At 37.6% G+C, this 18,650-nt stretch overlaps 2 protein-coding genes across 2 annotated transcripts; both read right to left on the reverse strand.

Moving 5' to 3' along the window:
• Positions 1-1,195: 1,195 nt before the first annotated feature.
• On the reverse strand, positions 1,196-6,917 carry LOC117403900 (centrin-3). Its single transcript, XM_059035802.1, has 5 exons — positions 6,769-6,917; positions 5,682-5,817; positions 4,415-4,529; positions 3,798-3,989; positions 1,196-1,853 (listed from the first exon to the last, which is right to left on the reverse strand). Exons 1-5 carry the CDS (start codon positions 6,783-6,785, stop codon positions 1,810-1,812), a joined length of 504 nt encoding a protein of 167 aa, XP_058891785.1. The 5' UTR covers positions 6,786-6,917; the 3' UTR covers positions 1,196-1,809.
• Positions 6,918-13,024: 6,107 nt separating this feature from the next.
• LOC117403967 (acyl-coenzyme A thioesterase MBLAC2-like) lies at positions 13,025-17,479 on the reverse strand. The gene is made up of 2 exons (XM_034006498.3): positions 16,830-17,479; positions 13,025-16,283 (listed from the first exon to the last, which is right to left on the reverse strand). Exons 1-2 carry the CDS (start codon positions 17,275-17,277, stop codon positions 15,898-15,900), a joined length of 834 nt encoding a protein of 277 aa, XP_033862389.1. The 5' UTR covers positions 17,278-17,479; the 3' UTR covers positions 13,025-15,897.
• Positions 17,480-18,650: the final 1,171 nt, after the last annotated feature.

Here is an 18,650-nt window from a genome sequence, read left to right on the forward strand (position 1 = left end):
AATGATTTTATATATATATATAAGTAATACAGAATGGATGAGTAACATCTACCTCTAGTGGATCAAGTAGGTAATTAATTGTATGTTGGCATGTTCTAATGTTTCTCATGTTCCTCTTTAAGAATTCAATAGGAATACAACACTAATGCCCTCATCCGAAGGGCTGCACTACCCACATTGACTGGGCTTTACCAGATGAAACAGATTAAATATTTTCTATCATTTATCAACTAGGAGATTGATCTCAAAGTAATTTCGCTACCCTCCATCCTGTCCTCTGTGAAACTAATGTAAATACAAGTCTCTCATTCCTCTTCCAACTTTGTAAATGTGTTTTAATCACAAATCTGTGTTTGTTTGTTTGTTTTAAGAACTTTATTAGAGACCAATAGAGATTTGTTTTCTGTCTCGTAATTATTAGGGGGTTCAATTAAATCATTGTACTAGAATAAATATCAAGACATTTGAGGAATCAAACAAGGTAGAATAATGCATTCTACATGTTAATAGGCAAACCTCCTACTGGCATTCTGTGTGGTTATGAGTTTTCTGAAAGGATTCAGTGCTGATTAGGGTGGTTGAAACAAAATAGTTTTGAGTCAGCCTAAAATAAATCCAGCTTTAGCATATAAAAAAGAAGTTGCACATTATACATACTAATCTGATGTATCCTGCTGTACCTTCAACAGCAATGACACATTCCTTATGTACAATCTATACTGACATCCTACAACTCTTACACTGACTATACAATTATGAATTAGAAAACTTGACAGTTCGACTAGTTTATTTTTAGATCAAGATTGGTATTGAAATCTACCACTGAAATTCAGTGCACCTGTAACAAATGTTCCTTTAGCAACCACTGAACATCCGTTCTTTTTATGTAGGCCACCTGAAGTACCTGCTTTTCTTTTAGTCTCACAATTTATTCACCTTGATTACAGTCTCCTGTTCCAAAATACAGGGGTTGTAGAAAAATAAGAAACGTCTGCATTATATCTTCTGCTGGAGATAAGAAGTTTAAAATAAGGTTTCAAGCTTGATTTTTTGAAAATACAGCAGAAAACTAGTTACTCAAATATTCTACCTGTCTTAACTCCCTATCGTAATAATCCTATTTACTAACATACCGTTGCTGATTTCAATGACCACATTTTGACAGTTGCTAAGAAATGAAATAAAGGCATATGAATTGAATGCAAAGGTAATACTACAATTTTATTGTGTAACACTTTTGTACTATACATAAATAATCAGCTAGAAAAAATATGAAATTCTTGTAAATGGACTGTAAAAAAAATATTTCAAACCCCCAAAAGCACACTACTTTAATATACTTAAATAAAAGTACAATGCAACAATGTACTCATAGTCCATATATCCATATTAGGCCAATAATTACCTATATGCAAAGAATTTGTGGAAATGGTGTATAAGCATACCTTACGGACACACAGTCAAGATTATTTCAAATTTTACAGTTTGATTTATGAAATATTTTCATTTATGAAATCAGTATCTCTGCAATTTGAACTTCTATAAAATAATCGTTTCCTTAATTTCTGGCTTTGTCTTGAAAAAAAAAGACAACGGTTTGAGTTTAAAAACCAGTGCACGCTTTTAAACATGTTTACAAAACACTGCCAGAGAAGTTGTATATTTGATCCCTTTATGTTGGATTCACATTACACAAAGCCTGGTCAGTATTAACCTTTCAATCCATGTGGGTAGTGTATATAAAAAAGCAACAGCAGGATCAGATAAACACCTCCAGTTAAACACAAGATTTATTTCAGTGCAATTCCTTTAAGTGTCTCCAGTCATGATGGAAAAGAACTCCTCTTGGTTTACTGAAAAAAAAAGGAAAACTTTGTTATTTCATTTTTTTTGTGTTGCTGTTATTTACTATGTTGACAAACCTGCATTTAGAGAAATTATCAAGATAAAGGGGATGCAATTTTGCTTATAAATATAATTGTGGCCATCACACGAAGCATTACAGTTAAGTGCTGCTTCTCTTTTTTTTTTTTTATTTAGTCGTCGCCTATGTTTTTTTTTAACCCACTTTTCTCCCCAGTTTGGAATGCCCAATTGTTGAATCCCGGTTCACCGCTGCAACCCCCTGGCGACTTGGGAAACGGAGGCTGCAACACACGTCCTCCAAAATGTACTCCTGCCAATCCATCATTTTTCGCACTGCGGATCCATAGCGAGGCCACCAGACCTATATTGCCGGAGGACAACACAGATCTGATGGCTCCACTGCAAAACCGCAGGCGCCCTATCGGCCACAGGGGTCGTTGGTGCGCAGTGAACCGTGGATTCCCCTGCTGACCTAAGCCCTCCCTACCCAGGCGGCGCTTGGCCAATTGTGCGCCGCCCCTTAGGAACCCCGGTCACAGTCGGCAGTGACATAGCCTGGATTCGAACCTGCGATCTCCAGGCTATAGGGAGCATCCTGCACTCCATGCGGAGTGCCTTTACTGGATATGCGCTGCTTCTCATTTCCAGTAGTGATTACTCAAACCTGTTTTTCGCCCAATTTGTGAACTGGTATTGCTTGGCATGTCGAAGAATACAGGGGTCTGATCAGCATTTCCGATCTGTCCAAGCTAGTACTGTTTGTTAAAAATGCTGAAATTGTAAAAGTTCTCTATGAGTTCCTGTGACGAGGAGCCCCGCCCCCACGTATATTTGTGCACTTTTTATTATGATTTATGTATTTTATATGACGGTGAAAAGCCATTGTTTTGATTTATTGTTTGGCAAGACGAGAGAGGGGCTGCCTGCCATTATTTGTTTTGTTTTAAAAATACCTCGTGAGAATGCGTGACTGTCAGCTACTGCTGATGATCACGCAGAATTAATAAACCTGTGCAAAATGTGACCGATGGATAATAAGATAATTAATAGCTAGTTAATCCCTTGGTCACCATTATAAAGACCTGCAGCTTTGCAGCGAAATTGCCTGTGTTGTTGCATTCATTTCCTGGCCTGACGTCACCCCTAAAGCCATCCTAATCACAATTCCTCAGGAAGCTAATGACTCTTCTTTGAAAATGGCTGCCTGCATGTCATGGATGATTTGAGAATAGGCAGTACATGTTCTGGTTCATCTTTTCTCGGGAGTCAGTCACGTTGCTGCTTGTGTACTCAGGTAGTAACGTCTTTTGTTGGAGATTCTAATACACACATTACTACTGTACTACTACGCAGGCTATTTTTGAGAAGCAAAAAAAGGTTAAAGTGCATCTTACATTTGAAGGAATAGGGTATATACAATTAATAGACAGTTATTGTAAAAGTGATTCATACCACTGCATCTTACTTTATTCAAATACACCTTTAATAGCAGAAATAGGGTTTCCAGGTGTTAATTAAGGCTGTTCAATTAAACAAAGTGATGCTCTGGCTCCCTCTTGTGAACAATTTAAAAATAATTTTTGGACCTGTTTGACATATAATCCAAGCTGCATATTCTCTCAGTATATTCAGCATTGGAGTGCTGTTTACAGCTTTGATGTTTTTAAATATTACAATGTGTTGTTCATGTACAGTATAGTAGTGTGCACTGAAAATATTTTCTTTAACAAACACTATTGGTATTTTTTGTAATGTAATACTATATTTCAGGTTCCACAGCAAAGCAAACACATTTGATATTTCAACAGTTTTTTGCCGGGTTGTTGTTGAACCTGTGATAAAGTCAATTCTGCTTATTTTCACATGTTGTGAAGTGGTATTAAAAAGGGCTTGACTGCCATGTTTCAGACTGATTACTGTTGTTGACTTACTTTCTCCATCTCCATCGTTATCAAATTCATCAATCATAGCACGGAGTTCCTCATCTGTCATATTTTCGCCTAGTTCTCTAGCAACCCGCCTAAGGTTTCTTAGACTTATTTTTCCAGAGTCGTCATCATCGAACAGCTTAAATGCCTTTATCATCTCTTCTTGTGGGTCTCGATCCAACATCCAGTCAGTCACTGAAACAGCGAGTTTAAACCTTCACCTTTCAGTATGCACTTTTGAACTAAAAATATAAAACACCCATAAAACTCCACACATTCCCTTATTGTGAAGATCCATCTAAAAAACACTTCCAGACAGGTACACAAAGTCATGGAATTTTATTTGAAATATTAAAACATAATTTTGTATCAAAGTTTCAAAGTACCAATGGAGAAGGGTATTTGTCTAACACTGCAAATCACACCAATATGCACTCACATACCATAATGCTTATACTGTAGATGAATTAATAGTCAGCAGGTATTTTATTTGGGGTGTTTTGGATAAACATTTTAGTTTAAAAATCTGTAACTGTGCCTGTTTAGTTCCCCCACCATTATGAACCCTGCGTACATAATAATGCATGATGTGAACATTTTATTTCAGTGATAATACTCACCCACTTCATTGAAATCATCAAATGCAATTTTGCCACTTCCTTCACGATCGTAATCTTTTAGGATCTTCAACACATCAGCTTTCTTTACATCAAAGCCTAAAGCTCTCATTGCAACCTGTCAAATTAAAGCAATGGTCAAACTCACCAAAATAACAGCCTGCGTATAACTCATTCAAATTGTTTGTTTGTCTGAACTGGCTACTGTGAATTTGTTGTCAGTTTGCTGTACATAGAAGTCAGCTGGAATTACAAAGGATGATTTCACAGAAATGCTTTAAACAATTCTGCAGTGTAGTATCTCGGAGTTATGAACAGCTTGGGAATGATGGTTGTTCGTAATGCTGAAATGTCTGTAACTCTGAAATTGAGTTTTCAATGGTTTTAATAAATGTGTACACCTGCTATTTACAGCCTTAATTTGGCAAATAATACATCACATCACAGTAATGCAACACCTATATTGTTATGGGAAAACACTACACTTAACTTACTAGTCAAATTGTTACTCTAGCAAAAACGTCCAGGGAAACCTGGGTTAATGTAGACCTTGTTTTTATTTTATTGTAAACAAAATGCATTCTTGGAGCTTGCTCAGTCATTCAGACCCCTCTGGCTTGGAAAAACATTGCTTTGTTTAAGACTAAAACGTTCCTCATGCCTTCTCCATGACCAGCATGCCGCTTATGCGGTGCTTTATCAAAATGATCATCAGCAGCTTTCTGTACAATCCATCGTTTTTACTGCTCTGCTGCTGGATTTGGTTTTTTTGGCTTGTTTTAATACCGCTGACAATTTCCCAGTACTGTCCCAGTTCTTACCATGTCAGTGGGTTAACCTCACACTTTTAAAAACTGGATTCTGGTTGCATTGTAGGCAGGGTTGAGTGATGGCATACTTCCAGCTAAAAGTGGGGTGTTCGGTTGACCACTCAGTTCATACATTTGGTGTACATAACTCTGCCCAACAGGTCACCAATTTTTTGAATATATATATATATATATATATATATATATATATATATATATATATATATATATATATATAGTGTTATCTGCTCCACAGTTCTTAATCGATCAAGGCTATGGAAAGCCTGCCTTATAACAGCAATTATATCATTTTTTGAGTTTTCAAGACTTAGGGATTGGCTCAAAATAGTAGATAACTTTCCTAGGATCTCAGGGTTCCAAGGAGGTAGATGGCCAAGTAAAAACGACCATGAATTTGTGCTTTTGTGTTTGTCTTAACGCTCCAGTGTTGTAAAACCTACCTTTAGTTCATGATAGTCTATTTCTTTATCTTTATCAGTATCAAACAATTCAAAGGCCTCTTTTATTTCTTGCTTCTGTTCTTCTGTTAGCTCCTTTCTCTTTTTTCTCTTGGTTTTATCCACTGCAAGCTCAGTCCTGAAAAAAAGTATCAAATGGTTACAAATCACAATAGACTTGAAACATCAAGCTTTTTATGTAACCCTTTTTGGATGAAGTTGTCGGGGTGTCGGAAATTTGAATGTAAAAGAACCAGTACCTGCACTTACAACTTTATTTCTACAATATATATACAATAACTATCAAGCTACATTTTAAAAGCAAACAGCATAGATACAATATTATGTAATAGTTTTGAAACTACTAAATGTTTCACGTAAATTTTATGACTTGAGTAATCAGTCATTTGAACTGTTTACCAGATTATACTTGACTGTGTATCCATTATAAATCAATAAGTATACATTAATTACTAGCACTCAATGACAAGGCTTTTGGATGCAACTAATTTATGCTGGTTATTTATAAGACACTATACTGGATCAAAAACGTCCTATCACTATTTCTTTAGTAAATGGTGGGACCAATAGCGGTGCCTACATATCGGGGTTGAAGACAAATAAATATTTGTAATATTGGCTTTAAGTTTTGAGATGGTCAGTTACATTATAAAAATGTTTTGTGCTGCTAATGACAGGAGCAAAATCAGCTGCCACTGCCAGTAAAAAAATAAATAAAAAACCCATCTACCGACGACAGTACTGTAACCAGACAAGCACGATCTTATTAACAACATGTCATCGGATGCACGCTTTCTTTAGTGTTGTTAAAGGCTTTTGTTGTGCATGTAACCTAGTGCGATTATATCAGTTGCAGATTACATTTCGTTTTACAATCAAATTGAGGGTTACACATTACCCTGCATAAGAAGCGTGTTTAAGTTGATATAACATTCTGTAATTAAACCCGCCAGATGTGTAACCATGCACAGAACACAATAGTTACAAAAGACGACACATCAATCATGTATCTATCTAGCGTACTGGTACATACATATACTTGTACATTTTCTAAAAACACTACACCAACCTTAATGATAAACTCATTGTTGTAGTTGCTGCTGTACGATAAACCGAAATAAACGAAAACACCAACTGTAAACTGAAACTACTTTGCCGGTTTAATATCTCCAACAAGCTTCCCAAACAGACACAAAACAAACAAGCTCCTCCCCGGGATGGTGTTTGATTGGTTACAGCTACACTTTTGTGGGCGGATTCAGCTGAACTGCTAGCTATGATTGGACAAGTTTGCTGTCACTAAGTTTGTCCACTGAAAGGTTAAGCAGACTGGTAACGGTTTTACCCAGCAGCCATTGCGGTCGATGACGGTGACGGCTGGTGATGTTCTGTTGTGTGGGCACAAGGGAACATACAGATATGATACTGCGAAATCTGTGAAATATTTTAATAGTCGACACAGTAATTCTGTGGAAAAATATGCTACCTTTTGACACATTAGAGAACATTCACAAAGCGTTTTAGTCGAAATTGGTTTAAAAATTGGTCGAATATTTTTTTCCTTCTAAATAAATATTAAAACTACTTAGAGGCTCCTTAATTTAATTTGTAGGTTTTGTATTATTATTATTATTATTATTATTATTATTATTATTATTATTATTATTATTATTATTATATTACAAATAACAATTTTGAGTCAAAACTTACCCACAGTGTGCACATCACACAAATAAATAACATGTAGTGTGTCGGACTGCCTCAAAAATATGTTACTGTGTAGAAAGATGTAATAATTAATCAACATTCTTACCTGGGGGGAGGTCATACGCAAAAAGGTTCTGTGCTTTGGGTAAGCTTTAGTTTGGTTTTTATTTTAATGAGATTTTTTATTTATTTACCCCCAATTTTCTCCCAATTTGGAATGCCCAATTATTCAACCTGGCTCACCGCTGCAGGAGAGACGAAGATGAGCACTTGCGTCCTCCGAAAAGTGTGCCGTCAGCCATCCACTTTTTTTCACAATGCAAGCCTGCTGTGAAACAATTACAGAACTACAGCGTCGGCGGACCACGCAGTTCTGAACTGCACACAGGCCAGCAACAGGGGTCGCTGGTGTGCGGTGAGCCAATGATACCCCAGCCGACCTAACCCTCCCTGCCCATGCAACACTTGTTCAATTGTGCGCCGCCCCTGGGAACTTCCTTCCACAGTCAGCTGTGGCATAGCCTGGATTTTAACTAGCGATCTCCATGCTGTAGGGTGTATCCTGCACTCTGGGCAGAGTGCCTTTACTGGATGCACCACTCGAGAGGCCCCTCTGATGAGATTTTAACAAAGAGCATAGCTATACAACCTGAGGCCATTAGACATAGGGCTAGAAGAACCACATTCAAATTCAAGTTCATTTTTTATTCGCTTACATAATAGTAATAATTCAGTGACAGCAAAAAAAAAAGTGGAAAATAGTAATACAATGTATGGTTTTATTTTATTTTTTAAATAACTGGAGCAATCTGGTCATAACTACCTAGCATTGTTTTGGGTTCTGTCAAATTCTATGTATGTCCTCCACATTATAACTTACATGTTGGGAATTCTCTGTTCCTTAGTACCTGTGGCAGTAAATGTAGATGAGGTTCACTATTGAGCTGCCTAGTCTAGCTAGTTTGTTTTGTTGTTATGAATGCAAGAAAGCTCAGCTGTGATGTCAGATCTGGTTTGGCTTGCATTGCTGTAACCTGGTTTTACAGCTTTATACAGATTGAGAGTGAGGCACTGAGAAAGGAAATAATTTGCCCCCGGGGTCACATACGCTAGTGGAAGTGGCTAGGCAAGGATTAATTCCCATGATAGTATATACTGGCTTCACTCACTCGGCGTCTACTTGATAATGTAAAGTGTTTTATAAGGAAAGACATCACTGCAGCCTCACAGAATTAGGATGTACGGATCATGTTTCATCAATCATTTGTCTGTCTGAAGTCTTATGTTAAACTTTGAAGGCTTGCCAACCGAGGTTTTAAAACCTAGATTTACCGTCAGCGTCAGCAATATTATTACCGACCCCCCTTGTCTTCTGTTTAAGATCTTTTGGTGCTTTGCTTGTATTGTATGCTTCAGTTTACAGTATGCTGGTATTTGAAAAGCAACACTGAGATGAAAAGTTGCTGCTTTGTCACTTCATGCATTTTAGTTCAAACTCTCTCCAGTGGTCCAGTGGCAATCGGACCATGTGACCTGCAGAACAGGTACCATGATGTAGCAGTTTATCTACAGCAGTGTATTGGAAATAGTTGTATATCCTTAGAACATTAAAAAACAAAAAACGAATTGAAGCACCACTATATATATATATATATGTGGCAGGGTGATTTCCTGTCAAATGTGTTGGTGGTTGGCAGGGATAGGATTAATTTCTGTCCCTGCCAGATAAATGTGTGTGTGGCTGTGTTTATTTAATTTGATTTGATTACCTGTTTTAATTGTTTTATAATGTAATTAGTGTCTCCTGTCTGTGATTAGCAGGAAGGTATATAAGAACTGGGTACAATGTTTGTTCAGGGCAGACTGTAGTCTGCAGTTGGAAGGAAGGAAGGAAGGAAGGAAGGAAGGAAGGAAGGAAGGAAGGAAGGAAGGAAGGAAGGAAGGAAGGAGTTGCTTCTGATGCACAACTCCATGCTCCGCTCACTCCACTGGCTCCCGATCACCACTCACATCCAGTTCAAGACTCTTGTACTAGCCTACAGATGCTTTGACCAGACTGCACCCAGCTACCTCCAGACCCTCATCTCTCCCTACACCCCAACTCGACCTCTCCGCTCCTCCTGCATGAGAAGACTGGCTCTACCTCCTCTACGCCCCCCTGCCTCCAGAGCCCGCTCCTTCTCCACCCTCGCCCCGCAGTGGTTGAATGACCTTCCTACAGATGGCAGGACTGCCCAGTCCCTGACCACCTTACGGCGCCTCCTCAAGACTCACCTCTTCAGACAGCACCTGTAGAACTCCTCTTTTTTTCCCTCTGGACACTTATCACTCTTCCTTAAATGTGCTTTACTTGCTCTTATCTGCCCCCTATTTTACTGCATTTAATCCTGTATTTTAGAGTACTGTAATCTGTCACGAGTGTTATGTAATCTATACTATTTTGTATTTAATTATATCCTGATGTAACTATCACTGACACTGTTATCTGCTCCGTTATTGAATCGTATTTTGTCATACTTGTACTTGCTAGAACCAAAGTCATTGTATTTTTATCTTGTTCTTAATTGTATTATTACTTGTACTGTGATTCTTGAAATGTATTTTTGTTTACGACTGTGTGTCGCCCTGGATAAGGGTGTCTGCTAAGAAATAAATAATAATAAAATAATAAGGAAGGAAGGAAGGAAGGAAGGAAGGAGGCTGGCAGTGTGGAGAGACCTGTGTGGTTTAAACAAAAGGTAGTGTGTAAACCTTTTTGTTTGAGTTGTAATGTTAAAAAGAAATGTTTTGTGACTGGTAAACAGCTTAGCTGTCCAGTTTGTTAGTTTAAGGACTGTTCAAAGTTTAGTTAGTACTCAAAACAAGTGACATATTTCTCACATATATATATATATATATATATTAGTTTAGCATGATAATAATGACTGTCTTCTTGTGATATTTGTGTTTACTATAAGTGATGCTGGCAGCACCAACAGTACATATTTGCTTCAAGTTCTAGTCATGGTCAGGAATCTATGCTGGCAGCATTATTTCCCCCAGTGGGATCCTTCCCTTAAGACCAGAGCTGCCACAACCACTAGTGCCTCATGTGGAAAACTAAAGCTGTGGCATCATAACAGCCCTGGGGCATCCATCTGGAACTGTTTAAAGGTTACAGGTTACATTGGTGTTTATATAAGTAATCTATGTTGAATGCTCTATTTGAGGAATTTAAATCAGAACCTGTACTGTATATTATGTTGAACTTATTCTTTTAAAGAAACATTAAAATTCTCTCTTAAAATCATGGTTACATTTTAATGTTTGCCATTGAATAGCTACACAAGGTATTTAGTTGTGAAGATTATGCACTTTCAAATATTAATCATGCGCTTTAGCAATTACTATATTGTGAGTGGTTTGTTTGATAAATCTAAAGACGTCTCTAGAGCAGCCCAGGGCACGGTGAGAAAGACAAACACACGCTATAGAAGAAGACAGCGTGGCTCGGCCGCCACAGAGACTTCAGACATCACAATGCCCAGTTCTCAATCCACTTGAGCATGCTTGGGATGAACTTGAATGACACACTTGTCATCACGATCCTGTGCGAATGGTATGAAATATTTTTATCTGAATAGATTAAGATCCGCTGAGACACATTTCAGCAACTTGTGGAGCCACATCATATCAAGACTGTGACCAGGCTGAACAGTGGCACAATGCAATATAAGGTGCATGTCCTAATAAAGTGACCTGGCAGCATGTATCCAATGTACTGCATTCTGTTAATAATGATCTGATGCTTTATGTATTATATTTTTGTGCATGCAGATTGCAGTTGTCCAATCCCATTATCATTATATTTTGCATAATCTTATTATCTCTGCATAATGTAGGATGAAGCAGTGTAAGCATAAGAAGTTCTGCATGTGCTTCCTAATATCTTTAAAACCATATTTACAGCATTTTGCTATGACAGGTTTCTGTGTTGTAGCCATAGAATGTAGCCCTGACTGTCTGCATCTGATGGATAGCTGAAATCTGGTTAATACAATTTTACAGAAAAAAAAAATCCTAATCTAAAACTATGGGTAACCCAGTAACATCCAAAGTAAATGAAAAATCAGTTTATGATTCTGATTGTGTTTGCAGCCAACTGGATGCTCTGTATTTAGGTCATCCTTGTTCATATCATGGCTCAGGAAAAAAGGGTCACTACTGTTGCAGAATGTAATGGGGATTGATAAATGAGCAGCTTTATTAACAGGGGATACAGTTCACAGGTCTCTTGTGGAACTTCATACTGTACTATGACTTGCCACAGACGGTCAGCTTGAGATTTAAAACCTACCTTTTATCTGAGACTTATCCTTGACGGCTGCTTTGGCCATCTTTGTGTGTTAATGGAATATGCTGTGTAGACCTAATTGTATTTTATGGTGGGGTTAACGGGTTCATAAACTCAAGAGACATGATGGAAAAATCAGGCCACCAATGTCAAGTCTCTTCTATTGGGAGCAGTTTGCTTTCTTGATAGGTCACAATGGCCAGCATCGACCAGTTTTAAATAAGGAGCCTGCTAAAACTCTATTGTATGGTAATTGTAGTTTTAGGTCTTAATTGAGGTTGTATTATAGTGTAATGTATTAACAGACACTCTATTTATGTGCGAGTGAGATTGGGACTGCTGTTTGTCTTCGTCCTCATCCTAGTTAAACTAGTTAAACAATAAAGGCTGCGTGGTCCAGTGGTTAAAGGAATGGGCTTGTAACCAGGAGGTCCCCGGTTCAAATCCCACCTCAGTCACTGCCTCATTGTGTGACCCTGAGCAAGTCACTTAACCTCCTTGTGCTCCGTCTTTCGGGTGAGACGTAGTTGTAAGTGACTCTGCAGCTGATGCATAGTTCACACACCCTAGTCTCTGTAAGTCGCCTTGGATAAAGGTGTCTGCTAAATAAACAAATAATAAAATAACTGAAATTGAATAGCTGTAGGACAGAATACCATGTGCCACAATATATCAGATAGCAAGTGCAGTTATACAAGGGGTCTTGCAAAATGTATATCGATTATGTAAGTTATGTAAGCATGAGGTCCAGAACAGAGGCTCAAATTCTGCTGAATAAAACCTGGGCATCCTCTATCCATCCATTTTCAGGCAGTTTGTGAGAGTTCAGCTTTTGGAGGAGCTGCAGTGTGATTGAAGTGTAAACCCAGGGTGCTATCAGAGGGTAAACATACTAAAGTGCTTGCTAAACAAAATCAGGGTCAGCCCCCTTGAATTTTCCAACTTCCACTGCCACCATAAAAGCAGCACCTCCTTGGTGTATTCAGGATTAAACGGAACAATTAACACAAAACATGTATCATATTGTGACAGAGCACTTCCTCTCCACTTGGGCAATCCAGCCAAACATGTTCAAATGTGTGTTTGAATGGGTGCGAAATGTGGTCCGCTTAAATTGATAAACTGATTGCCAACTTAACTTGGCCACATGTATTTAAGCATAGCCCGTTTATAGACTGTTAAATACAGTACTGTATATGCTGGTTCCAATGGAAATTTATGAGGCAGATGATACCGGTGCTTTCGCTATCATAAAAGATATTAAAAAAAAAACAAAAAAAAAACATTACAATTAAATAAGCTTTTAATTGAAATGAAATACAATTAGAATATAACAACACTGCTTATCTAGTGAGTTCATGAGACATTTACCAGGCTGACATGAAAATAAACTAACTAACTGAACAAGCACACTTTCTTTTGTTTTGTGTGTGTGTGTGGTTATATTCAAGGTGGTAAGTACAACAGGCAATGTTTTTGTCCACTGCTTTTATTACAGGTGAATCAAAGCAACACTGTTTTAACTATGCCAGACATGCTGCTAAAACTACACCATGTCTTCTTTTACAGTTGGTAACATTACAAAAAAAGTCAGAAATTATAAAGTTAACATATCAGACAGCTATAATAAAAGTCAGAACAATATCCCTTCTCATTGTTCACTTTAGGCTTGTAAACGTAAATGTTATTTTGAATGACAGTTTCAAATCCAGCCTTTATTTAAAGTGCAATTATTTTATAACAAAGTGCTGTTTATCGGGTAATACTGTATGTGCATAAGCTGTCAGCATTACAGTTTAATGTGGGTAGTTTTCAAAGTATGCTTAGAGGTACTGCCTTCAAAGTCAATCTAAGGGGCTTTGTTAAGAAAATCTTCCATTTTCCATAAATGTTTGACTGCAAATCAAAAGCCACTTGCTGTTCTTTTCACAAGTTTTAACAATTGCTACTGTCAGGTTTTTTTTTTGGTTAAAAGAGATAGACATCAGTTTCTGTCATCATATTGAAATGTCCCTTCTCAATTGAAGCAATGGACTGCACCTACCACAGACATTTGACAAAGCAATGCTTAATACAGTAGTTAAGACACTTGAGAATCGTACAGAAGCTATAACATGCATATCCATACAATGTACAATAACCGTACTCCAATTCCATATACATTCTATTAATGAGCATTCTATTTAGTTAAGAGGTTAACACAAACTATTAACACTTACTTATACCAAGCTGCAAAATAATGAAATACTTCAGCAATCATTAAAAATAGATTTGTCCCTGTAACATTGGAACATTTGACAATTTATTAACAAAGAGAATAAGTCTGTAACCTCTCATTTTGTTACAATCTTCAAAAACACAAAAATAAGCTTGCAACATAAAAAATATATATTCATATACAGTATTAAATATATTCATAAATGCATATAAAGCTGACATGCATGTTGTCACTTTCTTCATATTTAAGTAGTGCATGCAAATGTTTGCTTAATCATCCCTTAGTTTGGCTTAATATCTTCCTAAATATAGCTTCTCCTGTCACTGCTTCAAATACTAGGGATGTTCAATGGTTTATGACACAGAATACATATACTGGTAGTCTGGTTTACTAAAAGTGTTCATCATCTCACCATGATGAAGCCTCTCTTTTTAAGGGGTTTGTTGTAATTAAACTGCTGTATTAATGAAGAAGACAGAGTATTTGCTTATGGGAATTGCTTCTTTACCATTTGCGTCATAATTTAGCAAACCAAACCAAAGTCAATCATATGCATGTTTTAGATTCAGACAGGTTAAAATGGTTTGATTCATAGACTGTATCTTCTTTATTAATAATTCAATGAAGGCATATATATATATATATATATATATATATATATATATATATATATATATATAGAAAGAGAGAGAGATATTTCAACTAAAACATAGCCTATTACTGTATTTTCAAAGAATTGTCGTCTTAAATAAACTACACCTTTTCAAATCTATAACAAAAAAAGAATATCATTCAAAGTCACCCCATTGTGTCTGTTTTATAGGTTACTTTATAGGAAAAGTTAGGTCAGCCTCAACCTTGTCTCATTAATTGTCTTTACCAGATTTTTAAGTAAAATTCAAGCACTGCATTCCAAACTTGAGAAATAGGATCAATGTTGGAAAGGGCCTCACAGGAATTAAAGACTGGCCCTAAACTTTGACTTGGTTCCAACTGCAGATTCCCTCTCAAATGTTGCTTTGTGAAACTTTGAGATGGTGCAAAGCAAATAGGATTGCAAACTGATTAAGGTGTGAAAGACTCATTAAAACTTGAATGGTTTCTGAGTATATTTTGAAAATGCGCCTGCAGTGACTTAGTATACTGAATCAAGATTGCAAGGTAATTAATTTTGGTAGCAGTGTGGAGTAGTGGTTAGGGCTCTGGACTCTTGACCGGAGGGTCGTGGGTTCAATCCCCGGTGGGGCACTGCTGTTGTACCCTTGAGCAAGGTACTTTACCTAGATTGCTCCAGTAAAAACCCAACTGTATAAATGGGTAATTATATGTAAAATAATGTGATATATGTATAATGTGATATCTTGTAACAATTGTAAGTTGCTCTGGATAAGGGCATCTGCTAAGAATTAAATAACAATAATAATAATAATAATAATAATAATAATAATAATAATAATAATTTTGCACCCAGCTCCTATTTGCGTTATTTGAAAACCATGCTGGTAATGTGTGAATAAAGTCTTGGCAGCAGGCTAATTCACTAGCCTTTCATGATTTTCATCCCTGGTGGCCTGGATTCAAGTCTGGCTAAGGTTCACAAAGCCACCACACAATCTGTCAGTCTCTGGTTAACGTCAAAGGGTGTCCAGGTGAGAATTGAAGTGTGCTCACAGAGCAGTGAGGGGAAGCTCTCATGATGCCTGCTGGCACCATGCATGACTCTAACCTTTTTTTTTTAAATTATAGATTTTAAAAAAGCAAAACAAAAAAAACCCACACGATGTGTATGTAATCTTTTTATGCACGCTTTGTAATTTGGTGCAGGCAACTTATGCCTTTACAATTCTGAGCAATATTTAGCCTACTGTAGTTTCAAAAGTTGACAGGGTGGAAATATGTAACATAACATAACCAGCATCCCTTTTTGCTAAACCTTGGCATCAAGATGCGCTTCTGGAATTTGACGCACGGAGAGCTAGATTTGCAACCGACTTCAAGGCACACGAGGAAAACCTATGGCAAGCGCCAGCATTCGAAATGTAATTGGAGGCTATTCTGAACAGCCTTTCCGCCCCAAATGTGTTAAAATGGCCCGGCAACACCCTTTCCACAAGCCCTCCATCAACGAGTTCAAGCAGGCGTTCACAGGTGTTGACATAGTCACTGATCCTGCTGTAAGGGAGCCAGTCGATCATTGACCCATCGTAGGCAACATCCCCACTGAAAAGCATCTTGTGCTCTTTGTCATGAAGGCAGATGCTTCCTCTGGAGTGGCCAGGCATGTGCATTACAGTCAACTGTTTATCTCCAAGGTTAATTACATCACCTAAATAAGGAAGATACAAAGGAAACGCTTTTTTAAACGTCCTTTAAAGGGCAGCCTACTCAACCACAAGCATACCATACTCACCTTCAATGGATAAAGAAGTGTTGCCATTATACTGCAAAGCCAATTTAAAATGACACTGAACTCTATATTAATACTGACTTCTGAATATAAACAATATATATATATGCTTTATAAAACAGAAGATATATAATTAGATGATACCAACTATGATATACATAGTCAGTAAGTACTAAAGAGTAAGTGCTAAGAAAGACTGCTCCTTGACCTCCATATCAGAACACATGTTTGTAGTATAACTCCATAGTTCAGCCTATTGGCCAGAATTACTATGTAAGGGATAACACATGATGTGCCCCAGGCAAGGTAATACATCGTATATCAGCTGTTTTCACTACGTTACCTGTTGAATGCCAACCTGGTTACTTTATATTATACATAGCCACATGTATATGTGCATTTTTTTTTTATATAGATTTTTAAAATTATTATTACGACGCTCAAAAATGAGTAGAACATATTAACCTTCCTGCAGTATATGCGTTGGTTTTACCGCTTGTACTCGGTACTGACTGGCCCTCCATCCGGGGGTCGGAGCCCTCACAATCTCGCTGTCATAGAGCCAAGTCACCGTCTCGAAGTTATCCCCGTTTGCCAAAGCGTCTGCCTCCGCCCCGTGCACCGCCACTTGCCGAAACTGATGCAAGCCGCCCGAGTGGTCAAAATGGACATGGGTGCCGACCGCTAACAGGGGGTTCTTGCGGCCGGACTCTGACGCGTCTCCAAGCAGCCCCTTTGCTTGCAGGTACTCCGGTAGACTCCTCAGACCCAACCCGGTGTCGATCACCACGTCCTGGTGCGACCCGCGGACGAGCCAGATGTTGGCTCGGTTTCCAGACTCATAAAACCTCTCCTGTATCCAGAACACCCCGTCTCCGAGGGATTTATGTGCGTACCATTCAGCTGCAGACATCCCAACCGCTGCTACACCCGTGAAAAGACAAGAGCATACAAAACAAAAAGGCTCGGGACGCAGGGATATTCACAGAGGCGTTAAAAGAATGAATAGCAACGGAGTGAAATTTAAATGAAGAGAAGATTAACTGCACGATACTCCTACACAGTCACGAGAAAAGCTGTTTACATTAAAACACGGACAAATGGGCATTGCTGTGAAAGGGAACCTGATTGGCCAATTACCTGTCACTAGCTTCGTTGTCAGGGTTTCAACCACGCCCACTTAAAGGCAAAGGTTCCTAAACTAACACCAAACATTTTCACTCATCGTCACCCAATATCCTCTGTCTACAGTCATTTTAAAACACAATATATACAGTCAAATTGTATCTTTCTTTTTAATATCATAATTTTGAAAAAAGAACCCAAGCCTCAAAGATATGGTGGATAATTACTACAGCTGATTACTGTACTTTCTTAATGATGAAGTAAAAAGATTTCACTCCTAAAAATTGTTATCAGTGCAGCTTGTATTCCATGGATATCTGTATTAGACAGTAATAGTTTTCTATACTATTTTGGTCAAATACATTTTAGATATGCTTCCAAACTTTTATTCATGTGCAGTTTCCAATTTTAAAACAATATATTATTATTATTATTATTATTATTATTATTATTATTATTATTATTATTATTATTATTATTATTTTCTGAAATGCTAAATTAGTAAGAAACCAAACAGGTACAGTTACAATACTTTATTGAGGCATTGAACATATACTGATATGAGCTTATTAAACAATAGCAGCTACTGTACAGACCAGCTAAAGTAGTCCCCCTGGAGCCTAGCTGGAAGAGTCCCCCTGGGCAGACTGCAGTCATGGTTGTGATGTGATGAGGATACAGAGTAGTTCCAATCTGAGAATGTGTGGCGAGTTACAAAGCTGGGTTCCAAAAGTGTCTGCTTATCAAAACACACCTGTTGAAAACAGCCTGAAAAAAAAACATTCCTAATGAAAAACACCCTATAAAAAACATGCCTAATGAAAAACAACCTATAAAAAACATGCCTAATGAAAACACCCTATACAAAAATATGCAGTTTTGAACCTAAACAGTAACAGCTGGTAGAAAATAAGTTCTGAATGCTGTTATTAATAGCAGCTAGGCTCTCAAAGTAACAGGCAGGGGCACTCTGCAGATGGAGGTACTTCCAGTTAAGGGACCAATAGTGATATCTGGTCATCTGATATCCTTGTTTTTAACATATACTAAATATATTGAGGCCAGGTGGCAAATTTTTCAAACTCGCTGATGGATTGGTTCCCAGTTTTCTGATCAGGACCACACTGCACGTATTTAAAAAAATGTATTGATATGTTCCGC

The sequence above is a fragment of the Acipenser ruthenus genome, chromosome 1 (genome assembly GCF_902713425.1).
Source record: "Acipenser ruthenus chromosome 1, fAciRut3.2 maternal haplotype, whole genome shotgun sequence".
In the NCBI taxonomy this organism is placed as follows: domain Eukaryota; kingdom Metazoa; phylum Chordata; class Actinopteri; order Acipenseriformes; family Acipenseridae; genus Acipenser; species Acipenser ruthenus.